Below are 20,197 nucleotides of genomic sequence, written 5' to 3'. Positions count from 1 at the left end.
TTATTTCTTAATTAAAGAGTAACTTATTATTGAAAACTGTAAATAAATATTGTATAATATATAATAATATATATTAGGTTTATATGCACATGTTGCAAGCATATAAATATATATACATACTTATATGTATATATTGCATTATTCATGCCTAAAATCTTTATTATTTACTTATTTGCAGCTTGAATATAATATAAATGATACAATAATCAATTCACTGCCTTAGTAACTGAATGAATGTATATATGTATATATATATTCATTTATATTTGTTTTGTATAATTGATTTGTATGAAATTATTCACATGAAACATAATGGAGTAAAAACAAAAATAATGTAAATATAATATAACATAAAAAACATAATTAAATACTATTTATTTAACATATGTTTCAAAAACATAATTATAAAAACAAATAAGTAATAATTCAAATAATTAAAGCAATGATACATATTTAGTAAAAGAAGATATTGATTTTGTAAAAACTATGCATGTTGCTAATATATAAAAAATAAATTAAATTCTTAGATTCACCATGTAAGTTGTAAATATCAATATTCCACCAGTTAATATGAAACTTTGTATATATGAGAAATATATAACTATAAGTATTATAATTTTATTCCTAAATATGAGATACCAAAAGGAAATCTAAAAAAGCGGAAAAGATTTAACTTAATCATTATTTCAGTAATTAAGTTATAATATGTATATATGTGTGTTCTTAATGTTTAATATAATTTATAAAAAAATAACATGTACAAAAGTACTGTATATGAAAAATATTTTACGTCAGCAATAAATTTAAGTATTTGTTTACTACATGTACATTAATGAGTTACTGCAGGATATTTATGATTCAAATTGTACAGATATAATTTACTGAACAAATATTTTCTTATTTATTGTATGTATAATTCATGCGTGTATTGAATATGTTAAATATATATGTATATCCAAAATCTCTCTCTCTGAAGTTTACATATAGTCCACACATTTATTATAACAATAAATAATTTACAGTCCGCTTATCGTGCATGTAATGTTATGCTATACACCTTAAATTACCTCTATATTTAAAACTATATTCACAATTCAAAACCAATTTGAAATCTGGAATCAGTTTTAAATATATATTTAAGTACATAACGAATTGTTTAGTTTGTTATTGTCTTTTACATAATTCTTTATACTTTAATCAGAAGATCAGACGTTACGAAACATTTGAGCTAATTGTCTTAATTAATTAACTATTGAACAATAAAACATAGTTCAATAAACTTTCAGTTCTGTCTGGTTCTGTAATTTACTGTACTGTCTGTAATTTATAGATCTTTTATTTTTTCTATAAGCATATACTATTCTTCAAAATCATAAAAGCATTTTTATTGGATATATATATGTTGGATTCTATTCTGTATTTGCTTTTAAAAAAATTGTATTAATATTTTTGTCGCCGCTTTCCACTGGTGTCGCTGACATCGCAATTTCCTCTTTGATGTTACTGTCGCTAATTTATAGTTCCAATGAGGTTGTTATTAATTATCAAATAAATTGGGATAATCAGTGAAAATTTTCCAATTTTTATTACTTTTTGGATGGTATTAAAAAATATATAAAAAATGCCGCGTATTATGATAAAAGGTGGAGTTTGGCGGAATACGGAGGTGAAGATTGATTTCTAACCTGTATTTACATTTTGATTATATCAGAGATAGTTTTTTCTGTAAATATTTCATATTTTTAGGATGAGATCTTGAAAGCTGCTGTAATGAAATATGGCAAAAATCAATGGAGTCGAATAGCATCTCTTTTACATAGAAAGTCTGCTAAGCAATGCAAAGCGCGTTGGTTTGAATGGTTAGACCCAAGCATAAAAAAGACAGAATGGAGCAGAGAAGAAGACGAAAAGCTTCTTCATCTTGCAAAATTAATGCCTACCCAATGGAGAACAATTGCGCCAATTATAGGACGTACAGCTGCACAATGCTTAGAACGTTACGAATATTTGCTGTGAGTTAAATGTATTTTATAAATTTAAACTAACATGTTTCTGAAAATGAGTTTTACATTCTTTGCTATTATACCATGTTAGGGATCAAGCTCAAAAAAAGGAAGAGGGAGATGATGCTGCAGATGATCCTCGTAAACTAAAACCAGGAGAAATTGATCCAAACCCTGAAACAAAACCAGCTAGGCCTGACCCTAAGGACATGGATGAAGATGGTAAGCTTTCCATTTTACAGACTATTATTTCCTGTTATATGTAAGAACAATAAAATTAGTAATTTTCAGAATTGGAAATGTTGTCTGAGGCACGTGCCAGACTTGCAAACACACAGGGTAAAAAGGCAAAACGTAAAGCCAGAGAGAAACAGTTAGAGGAAGCTCGTAGGCTTGCTGCTTTACAAAAACGTAGAGAGTTGAGAGCTGCTGGTATTACTGTATCACAAAAGAATAAGCGCAAACGCGGCGTTAATTACAATTCTGAGATTCCGTTTGAGAAACGACCAGCACCCGGGTTTTATGATACGTCTAATGAGCATGTAGATCCGCTTGCCATTGATTTCTCAAAAATGAGACAGCAACATTTAGATGGCGAATTGAGACAAGAAAAGGAAGAAATGGAACGCAGAAAAGACAAGCAGAAGTTGAAACAACGTAAAGAAAACGATATCCCAATGGGAATGTTGAATAATGAAGAGCCAATAAAAAAAAGGAGTAAACTTGTTTTACCAGAACCACAGATATCTGACCAAGAATTACAGCAAGTAGTTAAGCTTGGTAGAGCATCAGAGGTATCTAGTTAATATATTTTATTATTTTGTGTAAAATATATAAGAATTTATATTTTATGTTATCTGTAATAGGTTGCTCGTGAAGTTGCAACAGAAAGTGGTATCACACTATCAGATAGTTTATTGGCTGATTATTCTTTACCAACTAATGCAGCTGTAACTCCACGTACTCCAGCTGCTGCAGATAGAATACTTCAAGAAGCTCAGAATGTTATGGCTCTTACTCATGTTGATACTCCATTAAAAGGTTGGTGTAATTGTATGTGGAAAAAAACATATATCTAAAATATTAATTTCATTGCTTTATTTTTCACACAGGTGGATTGAATACTCCATTAAATAATTCTGATTTTACTGGTGTTGTACCTTCCACGAACGCTGTGGCAACTCCTAACACAATTTTGGCTACGCCATTCCGATCGCAGCGTAGTGACGGAACTCCAGCTAATTCATTTAACACACCAGCATCTACACGAACGCAAAACGGAGTTTTAGCAGCTACACCGGTTCGTGATAAGCTCAGCATTAATCCAAATGAAAATATGGACGGGTCGGAGACTCCGTTAATTCAAAAGCAAGTAAAGGAACAGTTGCGTGCTGGATTGAGTGCGCTTCCAACACCGCGTAATGATTATGAAATAGTAGTTCCTGAAGGTGAAACAAAAAACGAAGATATTACTTCAACCACGATGGAAATTGTAGAAGATCAAGCTGATATAGATGCTAGACAACAACAAGAATTAATAGAACAAAGTATATAATACATTATTGCTGAAGTATAAATGTATATTCTTTACTAGAAAAATTATTTATGTATTAATATTGTATTCTGTTTTATAGGAAAAAAGGAATTATCTAGGAGGTCGCAAGTTATACAACGAGATTTACCACGACCAGTTGATGTAAATATGAATATTTTGAGGCCATTTATGGATACTCCATTAACAGATTTGCAAAGGGTATGTTCATATAATCGTCAAATATATGTATGATGTACATAATAATTATATACATGGTATTCAAAAAAAACTATTCAATATTAGTACATAGAACACACTATACTGTGTAAAAAAACCTTAGTAAACATAGGTTAAAAGCTCAACCGTTTCCGAGATATAAACATTTTTTTTATGTTTACTAAGACTCAATTTAATATAGTGTGTATATATTACATAAATATTGAATGGTTTTTTTTAATACCCTGTATATAACGATCATATAACAACTATTAATGAATATGATTCTAGGCAGAAGAACTGATTAAAAGAGAAATGATTACCATGCTACAGTATGACGCATTACAAAATCCGGCACAACAAAATCGTAAAGGTTCCTCAAATTCAGTAATTCAAGCTCAAGCTTACCTTGAGCAACATCCATACGTTAATTTTGAGAAAGAAGAACTTGCTGCTGTAAGATATTTTTTATTTTATTGTGAAATTATAATGCTACTTAATTTTAATAAACATTTCATGTAGGCAAAGAAGCTTTTAACTGATGAAATGGGTGTAGTAAAAGAAGGTATGGCGCATGGAGAACTAAGTTCGGATTCTTATACAACTGTATGGGAAGAATGTTTGTCAGAGGTACCAACATATTTTCCATGCTTAAAACATTTTTGACTTGATAAATATATTTATTTGCTTCTTTGTTAGATATTATATCTGGAAACACAAAAACGATACACGCGAGCAACGTTAGCTTCAAAAAAAGATAGAGTAGAAGCATGCGAAAGAAAGTTAGAAGAGAATCGCATGCATATGACTGGTGAAGCCAAACGGGCAGCAAGAATGGAAAAAAAATTAAAAGTCCTTACTGGTGGATACCAGGTTGGTAATTTTATTTTCAGTACGAAAGATACATATTTTAAAATATGTACATATAATTAATTAATACAATAATTTTCTTTATTATAGACTAGAGCACAAGTATTAACAAAACAATTACATGATCTATGGGAACAAATAGAACAAGCACATTTAGAGCTTTCAACGTTCAAATTTTTACAAACACAGGAAGAAGCAGCCGTGCCGAGACGAGTAAATGCACTTATGGAAGATGTTAATAGACAAACTGAACGAGAACGCGTACTGCAAGGACGATATGCGCAACTGCAAGATCAGCTGCAGCAATGTTGAATAATTACCAGATGACTTATTGTAATATATTATACCGCAAATATTGTAAACGCTTTTTGAAATACAAAAAGTTAATTTCTATAAAAATTCACTAAACAAGTTTAAACAAACAAAAATTTTTAAGGATCTCAATTTTGTATAATGGAATGCCATTATATTATTTCGAATTATAACTGACGATTCAGCTCATTAGAGCGGAGATAATTTAATGTGAATATAATTTATTGTATGCAAAAGTTAGTATTATAGAATAGTTGTTAAATGAAGAAAGTAAATTGTAAATTCTATATTTTTACCTGATTTAGCAGTTTATCTGATCAGCAATTTTAATAATTTCATGGAGAAATTTTAGATGTTTACAATTTACAACTTCTATTTACAGTGCAATTTATTTAAAAATTGCGAATATAAAAATTAATAATACTGATGCGTAATGTAATTACGTTTTCGACAAAAAGCTAAAAATTATGTGAAGACAATATAATACTGTATTAAATATCGTAGTTTTTTAATAAACGATCAATCATTAAAAATTAAAATTTATTATTACTTCAAAGAAGTAAGAATGTAATTACTCGCATAATAAATTATAAAATGCAGGAAAGTGTATAAAATATATTTAAAAATATTACAAAATTCTAATTCTTACAAACATAAACATTTTGAAGAAATTGACTTATTTTCATTAGTTTCTTATTTAAGCAATAATTTAAAAAGTACTATTTTCATAAGAAAAACTACATTATAATCGAAATTATATCATAAATATATACTATAAAAATATAAATTTAATTACATCTTTTAAAGCCACGGTTTCCATCCTACGTGCGTACGACCCAGAATATTTAAATCAGTTGCTTGATCCAGCAAACATTCGATCTAAAAATTTAGAGAACCTTATTGCTAAATGATCACAACAATAAAATTTTTTAAAGGATTACCTGCTCCTCAGGAGTTAAAAAGCCATTTAGTTTTGCTCGTGTTCGTTTGATGTCATCATCCCCAGTAACTATAGCATAATATCTATCGAAATATTTATCATGATGTTGTTCTTTTAATTGATCTAGTGTAATCAAAGATGGTTTAATCCCATTCAACTTCTTCGTAACTGCTTCGATCTTTCTTATTGGTACCCATTTAACATCTATAATTTGCATAAACTAAAAGTAGTCACGTGCTATTCTCTATTTAAGAATTAAAGTAGTTCATCTTATACATAATTAAAAACTACCTATAACATCTTCTTCACTTTCTCTTAATGCTTTGTTAAGGTGTTCAGTCCAATTCAAAGGTTCATGAACGAAAACGTCCATACAAGATAGAATAGGTCCTTGATCGTTTCTCACTGCTTGTAATGTATGTATCATTATCGTTTTCAAAAGATCCTTTTCGGTGAAAGGCTTCAATAAGCCTAGGATTTGGGGTGTTAAGCGAAAAGGCATTAATTCTGGTATTCTTTGGTCAACGCCAGCATCAAAGGCTAGCCCAAAGTCGATACCTAAACAACGCCCTGAATCGATAACGATAAGGGTGTTTTCCAAATGCCGATCACCAATGCCTAAGATCCAATGTGCAATACACATAGTAGCATACGAAGTAATAAAATTTCGACGCATTGTAATAAAACTTTCTATGGATGGACATAATACAGTCAATGTTTTGCGTAAACTGTTCCATTCGGTTTTACCAATAAATTCGTTCATTTTATTAGTCACTTCTGAGGCGTTGTACTTTACTATTGCTTCCTTGTATTTTTCATGCAGCTGTTTAGAAGGAGCAACGTTTTGAATCCATTCTTGATAGAGTTTACTTATAGAATTGTGTCGTTCTATCTCTTGCTTTGACAGTGTGAAATTTATTAACTCTTGCAAAGATCTTGTGTTATTTACCCATTGTATAAGACCCACTGTTTTAGACAAGGGAATCACCTGCATTTAAAAAGTTAATTCCCTTTTAATATTGACTTTTTACTATTCTTAAATATTCTATGAATTATTTAAAAAAGTACTCACCTGATAGGTATCAATAGTTAATTGTCTTTGTCTACAAGCTGCGTCAATTTGTAATGTCTTGTTCATAATAGTAAACAACTGCTGTAATCTTTGATCTTGTCGTAGATCTTCTCCAAATTTTGTCAGAAAATGATAGTCCTTTGCATCATTACCAATCATAGTAATCCGAATAGGTTTGCGCATTGACCACATAACTCTTATATTTGAGTCAAACTTTAAAATTTTTGCATGATACTGAGGCATAGGTTTTCTATTGCCAGTATACTGACCAGGTATCTCTACATCTCTTTCAGGAAAGTTGCACAACCATGGACTGTAATCTTGCAATCTATTTTTATTATTATCTTTTTTAATAAGTGATATTTTAATTCTTTCGATTATTCTGTCCACGCATAATTTAATTTCTTCAGTTTTTTTATTTTCTAACTCTTTTATCATATTTTTATAGGATGCAATCTTATTGAAGATGATCCCTGGTTTTGGATCATGTTTGTTCTCTCTTAGATTTGGATATACTTTCTTTAGAAATATATCTATAGCTGTAGCTGTTCCCAGAGATAAATTTTTTCTAAGTTCAATTAAATAGTGTCGTAAATATAATTCTGGTTTGACCACATAATGCAGCGCTGTCAAGAATCGATCGATTTCCGGTCTATTATAAAGAATTTGTCGAATTTCATAAGTACTAGTTTCATTTAAGAGAGCAGGGTTTGTCTCCATTGTCAAACGAAATGTGTAAATAACTGCATTAGGATAAGTCTCAACAATCCGTTTAAGAACAGGTATAATTAAAGGAGCAATTGACGTTCCTAAATGGGAAAATAGTTGGGCTTGCCAAGAGAGAAACAGCCAAATTTGAATACTTTCAATCTCTTTCATAAAAATATCCTTTGTTTCTTGATCATTGAAATATTCAGGTTTTAACAAACAGGGAAAATAGTGGGCTGCCTCAAGAGATCCATAACTCATTGCTTTCAATATAGAATGAATAAATTCTTTACTTAACTGAATATCATGTGTATCATGCAATAATCTGTCATAGCAATACTTCGCAAGACTGAAATAACATTCCTTAATATTCTTAGTCGTCATATCACAGCACGTTTTCAAATTATTAAAGCTATAAGTTTCCAGTGTATTTCTAATGCTAGATAACTCATTATTCTCGGCGTTTATTTCTTTCAAAATTATAGTATTTTCTCTTAACAATTCTGCAAATGTTTCATTTTCTTCACTAAACTTTATGATCTTCGATGCTATCATACTGATTTGCTTCCGACTACTAACATTCGTAGTATCAACAATAGAGTTTTGTCGTAAAAGATCGTGACAATGTTTCCAAGAAGAAGAGTAGTGTGATAGCTTTTTTTTCATATCCGTTTCAGTATCTCCCATCAGGTATTTCAATTTTCCACAAAATAATAAAAATTCATTGAAAAAGATGGACGGAGCTTCTACACTTTGTTCCACTTGTCGTAAATAATTTTTTGCTATGTATTTGTTCTTCTGATTTATCGATGCCTCGACCATCTTCAATCTCATATCAAAGATAATAGTGCGCAGTCTATACGTAATCGAATTTTCGTTTTCATCAGGATTACTGTCTGAATCGTTCTGTATTAAACTCTCATTCCATTCCTTCAATTTGTCATCAAGTAATTTATTAATAAAATAAGTCCTATAAGACGTTAATTTATCCCATGGGAGTATAGCGTCTAGTGATGAAGGCATACTGTTATCCCAGAACTTTAATATCTCGTTTAAATCCGTCGATGATTCAGCCGATTTCAAAATTTTTATAAATTTATTTACATCGTTGATGATTCGCAACTTCTGTAACTTGCAAATTCTTAATTGTGTGGAAAGCGGATGAAGTCTGATCCATTGTTCCCTTATCTCATCAGAAGAGTTCAATAAAAATTCACGGGCAACTTCTAGTTGATTATGCAAAAAAAATATCGAACATTCTTCCCCAAAGAATCGTTTCATGTGTTTTATCTTTGTCGTGTCATTCAGCCAAGATTCCATGATTTTGAAGTCATTTTGGAATTCCTCAGTATTGTCTTCATTTATCAGTTTACGGACATGAACATCAAACACCCAGGGGAACATCCAATCTTTCCATGGATTATTCCAAATGTTGTCTAAATTTCTATCAAGCTTGCCCTTTATGTGCCTGTCAATTTCATGCCAGCTGCATAAATTACTTAGACATTCAAACAAGCCTTGAAGACAATGCTCCTTCATTAATTCTGATTCCGTTCCATAAGCCTCTTCATATGCTAGCTTTGCTCTTTCCCATTTGTTAGATACTTGGGCAAATGATGCAATCTAAAATTTTGAGAGAACTGATTTAAAAAAGGATATCATAATCAATTTCATTATCATAATTTACTACAAGATAAATATATTTATATACATACTTGCATATCTTTATTTGTAATATGATTTTGAAAAATGCTAAGAACTGTATCAACATCATTCATAGATTTATAAAGATTTGTTAAAAGCAACCATTTAGAGGATGAGTCATCCGCATATTTTCGTCGTATTTTCTTTTTAGGTGGCCTATAAATATTTGTCTCGTGAATCAAATTTTCCTCTAAAACAAGTGATCCAAGGAAGTTTAAACTATTCGACCTCGAGGCCTTCGTAATGATTTCTGGTGAACAATCTGTTATAGAAGCATTTAATAATATTTCTAAAATTGCAGTTATAGTAGAATTACTATTTTGTTCATTTTCCATAATATGTTCCATACTGTCTACAAGTTTTCCTATAAAACTACTCTGTCTGCAGTTTTCAATTAATGAGCAAACAATATTAACTATTAAATCTTTACAAATCAACTGATCATTCTTTGCTAACTGTTGCAATGGTTCGATCAGTGTAGCATGCGATATTTCAATATCTGGAAAATCACCAATTCTATACTTTCTATACAATTTTACACTGCTTCTTTGCCGCACGCCTTCGTCTTTTATCATTTCCGCATGCTGTATATTTCTTTTAATCTCTTTCTGTCTTATAGCTGCAGAAATATCACTCGCATTGCTTAAAAATCGTTTCGACTTTTTATTGTAGGCAGGTTGCGGTACTTTTGGTACTTCAAATGTATTATCTTCTCCTAGATTAATAGACATTGCAATAGATGTATCGTTAACGTAAGTCGGCTCAAAATCAAGGTCCTGAGTTGCTTGAAGCATTAATTGTGAATTATGCGATGTCGTGTATGTAGAATCAAAGGACATATATGATAATGTAGTGTTCATTTGAGTGAATGTTTGATTCATTTGACTAGCTAAGGATGGAGCAAAAAGCGGAGCCTTTGATCCAAAATTCTTTGTCCTCCATAAGAGAGCTATTTTGTAGTCTCTATAACTGCAATCATGCAAAGGTTCAAATATCTTTTGTGTATAATTATTTGATTTCTTTATAAGATCTGTAATAAGTAAGAATATGAATGGTAAGAAATTTTGATCAGCATTGGGAGTATATATATCTACTGCTTCAAGCAACCTTTCTTTACAAGTATTTGTTAATTTTGCATCTTGTGTCCAAAAGTTTAGTATCATTTCTTGTAATGTTTCAGTAGGATCCAATATACCATTAAGTAATATTTCTTTGCTGATCTGCATTAACTCCTTTATCTCATTATTTCCAGAACTGTCCCCTGTGTATTTCTTATAAATATTTATAAATATACTATAAGCGATTTCTCTATATTCAGAAAGTTTATGCTTTGTATAAGGTGGTACTAATGTTATAAATGACAGTATATTTGGAGGAGGAAGGACATAAACTAAAGAATGGATAATTTTTAATGTTATTTTCTCACAGGGTAAAATTTTATTTGTTAATAAATCATGAAGCTTCATGTGAGCTAACTCCTTTACTATTTGATCTGTAGTAAAATTTGGTATGCATAATAAAAATATTTCTAAACCATTTGACTTGCCCTGAAAATCTACTCTAAATACACTTCTTTTAACAAAATCAAAATAATCCATTGCCGCAATCGGGTAATTTTTACATAATGCACGAATGCATTTCATCTGTCTGTTCTCGCATTTCGTTTGCATCTGTCTCAATATACTTCGAATTGTATCAATTATAGCGCACCTTTTGTTTGCTAATGTATTATCATCGTTCAGAGATTTCAAGATTAAACCATAGCATTCACAACATTGTAAAATTGTTTCTTCATCATCCTGCCATTTTTTTAAAGATCTTTCCAGAAATTCTAAGATATCATTTCTTTGAATAATGTCTAATCCCATGCCATTAATGAAACAGATTAATATTAAATATACTGTAGCTCCGGGTGCAGTACTCATCTTATCGCTTAAATTTTTAGGTAGCTTCAAATAAGGATGCCATACTTCGAGTACAGTTTTTACCATGTTCATGTTGTAATTATAAATAGATTTAGAAATTTTCTCGGTTTTCGTTACTATTACCTTTTGGATCAATGTCTCCCATAGCTGTTGAATTTCATCTTTATTTTGACCAAATGTAGATTCGTTTAATCTTTGAGAAGAAGTTTGCCAATCAATTAACATTTCTATAACATCAACAATAATATAATTTAATTGATTTCTCTTCAAATATGAATATGTTGCATGCATTATTGGCTGAAGGAAAAATTTTGCATAAGGCTGAAACACAGTCTGCATATTCAAGATAATTTTTAACATAAACAATCTGACATTATTATAATTTGTTGTTGTAAAAGAACTAAGAAAACATTTTAACCATTTTGGCACTGTGATAGTGTCATCAGTAGGTGGTACAGATATTTTTTCTTCTATCATATGACTCAGAACTCCACAAATGGAAGCCATACATTCATGATTATTTAGTTCATCATTTTCAAATGTTAAACTCATGCTTTCCTTTTTATCAGTACTATCATGTTTATTTCGTATTATGGTTTCATTAAAATCGTAAGCATTTATATCTTCAGTTAAACTACAGGAAGATAAATCATAACTATATATATATGAGTAATGACTAGATGCTTGTCTTTGTTTTATTCTCTTTCTTATATTAACTAATCTTTTACGATACTTTGGATTTTCAGCAACTGTCTGTTGAAAATTATATTGCTTCTGGCAATCTACAATATTCTCCCAAATCAATTGTTCCTTTTTCCTGTTCTCAATAAAAATACTTGCGTAAGCGTCTTCATCCCTTTTTATATTAGATACAATGGCTATGGAGCAATTATATGCAGAACAATGCAACAATCTTGTTGTTTCTTTAAGCTCAGGCTCATGTGTCCTTAACATACGTACATTTAACGCATTGCTGTATAAACTATGTAAAAGTTCTTTTCCAGTAACCACATTATCAATAGCATTTCGAGTAATCACACTCTCAGCATTATCTATGTCCCAGATTTGTAATTTTGCAAACATAATTGCAACAAGATCATAACATCCTATTTTTGATACTATAAGTTGTTTTATATCTGAAGTACCTCCAACCAAACTTTGGCAAATAACTGTATATATTTCTTTAATATTTGTTTCAAAGAATTTATTTATTTCAGTAGTTTTGCAAAATTCAAATGATGGTAAAAGAAATCTTTGTAACACATCAAACCTTTCATTTGTTAAGTTCATAAATAATTTGTATGCTGCTTGTAAAGATTTCACAGCATAATCAGTGGTAATAGAATCAAAGTACTTTTGTAAATATTCATTAGTTGTTTCATTACACAGGTATTTAGCAATACCAGTTGCAAATAAAATAATGGTTTCAAATACTATCACCGATTTAGTGACTGGTAATAACATTACCAATTTGTGGAAACAGTTGGTAATTTTTAAAGCCTTCACATTCTTCTGAGAAAAATCATTTGGACACACATCGAGTCTATTATTCTTCAAATTACGTAAAATAACAAGTACTTCTGGTTTTGTATCAGTCATATCAGTTAGACAAACCAGAAAATTATGAAGGATATATATCTTATATTCTATATCTAAATTGTCCATTAGCTGATTAAGAATCCACATATAAAAATCTTTACTTAAAGATGATACTTCTATTGGTTTGTGCTTCAAATGGACTGCAATACCAAGAATATTTATTAATTTTTGTCGTCTATCTTCTAAATTATTTATTACACTTTCAAATATTGTGAATTTTTTAATAACTGTATCCACTAATACTTCTACACAATCATGGAACTCCTTTTTATATCGTTGTACAAACAGAAATAATTGCTCCATTATCATTAGAAGAGTAGACGGATCTCGTTGCAGTAAATCATTAAATATTTCGATAGATTTTTCTATATCCTTTAATATGTATCTAAATATTTCGCATTTAAATGTACTGAAGAAATATACACCATGTTTAATTTTTTTATCACCTGATCCAAGCATTGTATCATTTTCAATGAATTCAATTAACATCCTTGTCATTGAAAACTGCAAATATAATTTTATAAAATATTTTCAATATGATGATAAAAGATTTTCAATATGTAACACTTTCTATTTGTATATTTGGATAATATACCTCGTAATGAATAAGTGAAAATTCCATTAAAATTTCTAGATAATCTTTTGCTGATGGTTTTATAGTAACATAAATAAGTTCTCCTAATGATTCTCTTACTAACGCCTTGAAAATACGTGTAACTGTATCCTGTCGATTGATCAACTCTTTCATCTATAAAACAATATTAATAATTATAAATAATATGACGTGCTGAAAAAGCAATATTATGTATATGTATTATATACCTTATCTAATTGATTAAGGATGTTACGACGATCCAAAAAGCTTAAACCCCGAACATATTGTTTAAGTTCAGTAAAATTCTTTTTACCATAAATAATGTTATCTAATACAACAAAATCGTATATATGTTTCTCCACGTATATCAATAATTCACATTTAAGTAGGTGTAACAAAGAAATATTATTTTTATGCATTATAGACTGTAACAAGTTTCCCATAATTACAAAAAGCTCTTCTGTAATTTCAAGATTTTTTAAATCAAACCCTATTACTTGTGGGCACATTATACATTTTGCAATTAACTCAAAAAAATCTTTATTGAAGAAGAAATCTGGAATGAAATTGCCCTGAAATTGAAAAATGAAAAATTAAAATCTTAATATAAAATTTTTTACAAAATAATTTACTTACATCAAAATTCAATAAAATTTGTGTAAAATCGAATATATTCAATATTGCTTTACATTGCAATGTTTGTAGATCTTCAATCTCTTTCGATAATATTATTAAATTATCTTCCTTATTCTCTATTTTAATTCTATTCATCACATGAATAAAATTCCTAGCACAATTGAAAATTTCATCTTTTTGCGAATTTGAATTATCAAATAAACATTGCATATTCAATAAATCGCCTTTTATTAACCAAATGTAACAATCCAAACTCCTTAAAAAAGGCAGTATGCCATTAACAGGTAGATTTTCTATTTTTGGCAATTGACTTAAAATTATACTATTAAACGTTTCAATTCCGTATGTATCGATATAATTATTTATTATTGTTTTAGCTGAGTCACAGTCTGCTACATGCTCAGAAAGTTTTACAACTAGTTCCATACATTTTATCCGACAATGTTGATCTAAACAACCACATTGTGTGAGCAACCACTTTACAGCATCAACTAAAGTTGAACCTTCAAATTCATAAGGTTTCCTACGATTATGATGTTCTGCGTTTAACAGATTTTTTTTTGCTATTAGAACTCTCTCAACATGATTAAGAGCATTAATGATTGATGGGTCACTACAACCATCCAAGCTTTTAATGAAACTGTATAATATTTCCAACCAATATATAGATACAGTTTTCTCATCTTCACGTAGAATGCTATAAATATGATTAAAAGCCGTTGCGCCTGCTATTCGTTTAGAGGTAGAAGGATGCAGAGCAAAATTCGTTATTTTATTTATAACTTTATAAATATTCGACTGACTTATTGCAGCATTATCAGACTGTTTTATGGACCATTTAATAAATTCGCTCAAGCATATCCCAGAAAATTCTCTAAGAGACGAATTGGCTTCATCACATAGACCTTTGAATAGCAAATCGAGAAAATATGTAGTAGTCAGAGATTCGAGCATAAATTTTGAGCTTAACCAGTGAGTTAGCTGTAGCATTAAAGGATAAAAAATTTGTCTCGCTGCTTCTTCGTAATCACAGCCCAAATTTAGTAAGGCTGGACATAACATTGTGTAGAGAGAAACGAATTGATCTGGATTAGATACTAAGTATTGTGATGTTTTACCAAGAATGTACATTACTATCGAATGAAGTACTTCACAGGCAATTACCTTCGTCCGTCTATCCCCAGAATTTTGAGCCAATAATATTATTCTGGGCAAAATTTTATCAAAATGGATATCCGCTTGTGTATCAGAAAAGGTCAATGAGTATTTGAGTAAGTCTTTCTTGTCCCAAGTAGCTCCTGTGTTCATAGATTTTTTATATATGAAATCCATTATTATATTTGTATCAAGCGAAGCGATAAACAACAAAACTCTCATCTGAAATCTTTCTAAAGTGTTCTCATCGTCTCTTAATATTATTCGTTTAATAACTTTTCGCTCAGTTTTTATGATATCTTGTAGAAATTCTACAGAACTTTCACCACTGTGTAAATATGGTTCCAAAAATGGTACTATTTCTTGTAAAAACATAGCTGTGATTTCATTATCGAAATGATTTGTCCATTTTTCTAATGTGTTTAAAGCTTTACAAGCTAATTCAAAGTCACTTATACCAACTGTAAAGGCAATTTTAAATGTTGGAATTGTACTATTTAATATGTTTTCTACATATAACATTGGTACATCTAAAATTAAGTGCACGCATGTAGTTAACAATTCATTGGAAAATGTAGGAATCAAATTCAATACGTTCATTATATACTTATTTAACATTTCTAATGTTTCTGTTTCAATCTCATCGCTACTTAACTCACAAATATGTTTAGATATTGCGTGTACTAATTTATAAAAACCCGACACTAAATGATTTTTGTGAGATTTACTAATAACTTTTAATAAGAATTTGTGTATTGTATTTATGAATAAAGAGGTGTCTAAGCTGTTAATTATATCGACGTATAAATCTACGATATTAACGAACGTTCGAAAATCTGCTTCATTTTCAGCAATTTGAGAAAAGGCTACATCTGAAAATATATTATCTTCTTTCGTTTTTGTGCACAGATTTAATTTGTCGATTAATGCAATCCCCACATGCATAGTTGAATCAATTACATATTGTACAGTTTCTCTGCTATATTTGAAATCTTTGCTATATTTGTTTTGATCTAAAAGTTGTAACCACAAAGGCAAATAATCTTTATAGCACAGTGGTCGTTCTGACAGATTATTCAATCCTCGTTGTAATTCAGCATCAACAAATAAAGTATGCAAAGAGGTCCACACTACTCCATTATAAACTAAATATTTAAACACATTATGTAAAAAATACTAAAATATTAAATTTCATTTATGAATATTTATCAAATATATACTTACTTAAATTATATAAAAATTCGTCTAACAGATCTCTATTAATTGTCATAATATTAATGATCGTATTTACCAATAAGGATACAGCAAAATTCTGATTAGATACAGGGAATTCAGGAAATCTCTTAATTAAAAGAATACTAAGCTTTGTGATTATATTAATTTGATCAATTGAAAGATCGGATGTATGTAATATTATTTCTGAAAGAGCTTCTTGATAATTGCAAATACTTTCCAAGTGTATTTTTTCTATATCATCCCTGCAAAATTAGGGGCATTAATAAATTTATATTATGAAATACTTAAAAAAAGCAAATATATAATTGATACCTTGAACAAAGTGGCATAGCACAATTAGCTATCAAAGAAAACATATTTTTCACATCATTATTAGTAAGATATATCTTACATGGTGCAGCTATTTGACTAAATCCATATATAATATAACATAGCATATTTGAATTTACATGATGGCTGCTCTTTAATTGTTCCTCGAAAAGATTTTTAAAATACTAGAACATAATAAATATTAAAATATTATAGATATTGTCAAATTCTATATAAACTATTCTACAAAATAGATAGTTACCAGGAATATTGCTTTATCACCCTCAGATGATTTGTGTTTTAAGATGTGTCCAATTACTCTGTAAAATTTTCTTAAAGCATATTGTCCACATTGACTGCATTTTACATTTTTATCTTGGGCCACATTTGTCAATAAATCATACCAGTATTTGTAATCGCAATAAACAAAATCACCAAACAAATCTATATGTCTAGACAACAAATTAATTGCAGATCTCATTGAAACTTTTTTAACTGAGTATTTTTGTGGATTGCTTAATTCTTTGACCCATGTGTATAGTTCCTTATAATACTTTTTTTCTATCTTTTCCGTAAGCCTTGTCAATATATTTGAAAAAGCATCCAAATATACTTGAAATATATCAAGTGAATGGGCCATAGTTTGTGGATTATACTAAAATTTTCAATGCAAGAATAAAAATTTTTTCTTCAAAGATATTAAACAATAAAATATACCTGCTTGATGAAATCATTCCTTAACTGTTGGAAGATTATATGATATTCTTGTGCCTCTGAAACTTCTGGACAATGTTTTGCAATTGTTCCAAGTACAGAAAATAATAAGCTTCTTTCTGTAAAAAGTTAAAACTATTGTCTTTATAATTTTAAATTATTTACATGTAAAATAAATTTGTTTATATATTCTAATTCTACCTTTAATGTTAACAAAACGAAATAAGGATACAAATTCTTTTACAGTTTTATCTAATTCGATTTCATATTCCTCAAAATTTGCTATCAACATATTAAATGTGCTGCAAGCAGCATTTTGAATAAGTGCTGAACAACGTGTTTTAAGTGCCTGTTGGCATACATTCTACGAACAAACAAAGCTTTAATGTGGTCTGTAAATATCCATGAAATAACATTCATATTATACCTTTGTTCCAACTATATATGGTATAAATATATCACAGAACTGTTCTATGATAAATTCAAGAAGATGAAATGCTTCTTTAACTGCCGTATCAAAACCTTTCTCAGGTTTGTACTTCCCAAGTTCATTATTAAGAAAAGAAAGTAAACCTTTCTTTTTATCAAATAATATAGATAGCATCAATTCTAGAGACAAAAATTTCAAATATTAAATGTTAGTATTTAAAATACAGTTACATATATTTCTCCTACAAAATAAATACAATATTTTACTGTAGTATTAAAAAATAAGATCTATATCTTATATATATCTTATTATATTATATATCTTACTATATTATATATCTATATCTTATATATCCTATGATATATAATAAGATTTATTACATACCACTATCATCTTTTGCTATATTTTGAAAGTATTTTTTACTGTCCTTCAAAATTTCCGTTAAATTTGTGCTGTTTCTTTCTGTAACAGCTCTTTCAAAAATATCCATAAACGTTTTGAACGATTCCATATTCTAGCAACTTGTATAAATCAAGTATAATATAGCGATTGAATTTTGATTGACATAATATAAAATCTTTTTATATGTCTACTGCGTATATTGTGTATTGATTTATCTATCTGTAAAAATATGATGATATCGTGTTCCGACTAAATATTACAGAAAAGTATACAACGTAGATAATATGACGTAGAAGTATGTAGCCGGCTAACTACGTATTAATAATATATTACAAATAATTATTATAACAAAGACCATTTTGTAATTGAATTATTTTAAATATTTTATTAAATAATTAAAATGATGCGAAGAAACGCTTTATTATCACATTATCGCATTGTACAACAAATAGTGTACGAAATTAAGTACATATATATATATATATATACTGGGTGGTTGGTAACTAGTGGTACAAGCGGACAGGGGGTGGTTCTACGCGAAAAAAGAAGTCGAAAATATACAATAAAAATTTTTCGTTTGAGGCTTTGTTTTCGATAAAATCGACTTTAAATTTTCGCTCGGTACGCGTGCACTTTATCACATCTCGTTATAACGGATTTCACTGTAGATAGTTGTCCCGATGGAAAAATAAAAAAAAAAAAAAGAAAATTAAAAAAAATTTTTATTCCATATTTTCGACTTCCTTTTTCGCGTAGGATCATCCCCTTACCGCTTGTATCGGCTGTTACAACCACCCTGTATACATTTATTTAGTTACTATTCTCTGCTTATTTCATACGAATTTCATAGTCTACAGCCTACTTTATTTATCATGTATGTAACTTAAAATCATTGGAATAATGATTTTTGCATTAACATTAATGTACGTGCCAAATAATACGTGTACCGGAAATGACGTTTACAAAATGGGGCACGCGGTTGGTTAGAATTAACCGCAGTACATCTTCATACGCTATTGATTATTTCCTGTAAATGAAGAATTTTAATATAATGTACAAAATATATAAAATTTAGCATTAAAAATGTCGCACATATATTTAAAAATTAATTGGATTAAATTATTTTTCAAAAATTCTAAGAATGTAAGGTCGACGTAAGATTTTACACAGAACTAGTTTCCATTTTCGCACGTAAGACTACGTCATAAAGACAGGGGTGGGGGTATAGAAAGCGGACTTCAGACGCGCAGCGTAGGCTTCCCTCAGTCATCTTACGACTGTGCTGTGAGGAGGGTGTTTTGCTCGGTGGTTTCAAATCCTTTGTGTGCAGTTGTGTGAATCTCTTCTGTTTTGTTCTACACAAACACGAGCCGGATACAGGTTGGTATACTTTTTACTTATTCAATAATTAGGTGAAATAGTTAAGAAAGCATGGCGAAGACAAAGAAGAAGCTTCCAAAACCGAACGCCGACAAGCCAAGTGAAACTGAACAGTTAGTAACTTGGATTAACGAAGTTCGCCGCAAACAATCAAAGTGTCGCCGAAACCCCCGAAAGCGCAGACGCGATTTACGAATTGAAGCAGTGCTGACGTGCGCTCTTTCCAAAGCTGAAAATGATTTACGCATCCGGCAATTATCAGCAGCCTCAAAATGGGAGAATCTTAGAAAACAATGCTTAAAGAAGGTAAATTATACAAATTATGAACTGTACAATAGTGAAGACACGGAAAATCCGGGACCGTCTCAACAGAATCCCCGGGAAGAAGAGCTATCGTGTCCTGAATTGATCAGTTTAGACGATTTCATGTCTAAGTTGGCAGAAATAAAAGTACCGT

At 29.8% G+C, this 20,197-nt stretch overlaps 3 protein-coding genes across 5 annotated transcripts; 2 read left to right on the top strand and 1 right to left on the bottom strand.

The window, feature by feature from the left end:
- Positions 1-1,621: 1,621 nt before the first annotated feature.
- LOC100742052 (cell division cycle 5-like protein) lies at positions 1,622-5,378 on the top strand. 2 transcript variants are annotated; one of them, XM_003487205.3, is made up of 11 exons: positions 1,622-1,666; positions 1,747-2,012; positions 2,095-2,225; positions 2,295-2,797; positions 2,870-3,044; positions 3,116-3,550; positions 3,638-3,756; positions 4,045-4,209; positions 4,276-4,383; positions 4,453-4,626; positions 4,714-5,378. In XM_003487205.3, exons 1-11 carry the CDS (start codon positions 1,622-1,624, stop codon positions 4,933-4,935), a joined length of 2,343 nt encoding a protein of 780 aa, XP_003487253.1. In that variant the 3' UTR covers positions 4,936-5,378. The 2 variants fall into 2 exon arrangements, with proteins under 2 accessions (XP_003487253.1, XP_033175162.1); XM_033319271.1 differs by lacking the exons at positions 1,622-1,666; positions 1,747-2,012 and having other exon boundaries at positions 2,285-2,797.
- Positions 4,687-18,824, bottom strand: LOC100744526 (DNA-dependent protein kinase catalytic subunit). 2 transcript variants are annotated; one of them, XM_033319270.1, is made up of 17 exons: positions 18,580-18,824; positions 18,343-18,479; positions 17,956-18,137; positions 17,730-17,892; positions 17,532-17,647; positions 17,077-17,469; positions 16,818-16,999; positions 16,494-16,747; positions 14,115-16,414; positions 13,706-14,050; positions 13,479-13,631; positions 9,371-13,387; positions 6,948-9,278; positions 6,167-6,863; positions 5,877-6,079; positions 5,732-5,814; positions 4,687-4,920 (listed from the first exon to the last, which is right to left on the bottom strand). In XM_033319270.1, the coding sequence occupies exons 2-16, from the start codon at positions 18,467-18,469 to the stop codon at positions 5,737-5,739; spliced, it is 11,541 nt and encodes a 3,846-aa protein (XP_033175161.1). In that variant the 5' UTR covers positions 18,470-18,479; positions 18,580-18,824; the 3' UTR covers positions 4,687-4,920; positions 5,732-5,736. The 2 variants fall into 2 exon arrangements, with proteins under 2 accessions (XP_033175161.1, XP_024221421.1); XM_024365653.2 differs by lacking the exons at positions 17,730-17,892; positions 18,343-18,479; positions 18,580-18,824 and having other exon boundaries at positions 17,956-18,046.
- A 221-nt stretch (positions 18,825-19,045) lies between these two features.
- On the top strand, positions 19,046-20,190 carry LOC105680375 (the record flags this gene model as incomplete). Its single annotated transcript, XM_024365662.2, has 1 exon — positions 19,046-20,190. A coding segment is annotated over exon 1 (399 nt), but the record flags the coding sequence as incomplete, so codon positions are not given.
- Positions 20,191-20,197: the final 7 nt, after the last annotated feature.

Source organism: Bombus impatiens, unplaced genomic scaffold (assembly GCF_000188095.3).
Source record: "Bombus impatiens unplaced genomic scaffold, BIMP_2.2 scf_0144, whole genome shotgun sequence".
Taxonomy (NCBI): Eukaryota; Metazoa; Arthropoda; class Insecta; order Hymenoptera; family Apidae; genus Bombus; species Bombus impatiens.
The sequence above is the reverse complement of the archived record's forward strand: the minus strand, read 5'-3'. Positions and strand labels throughout refer to the sequence as shown.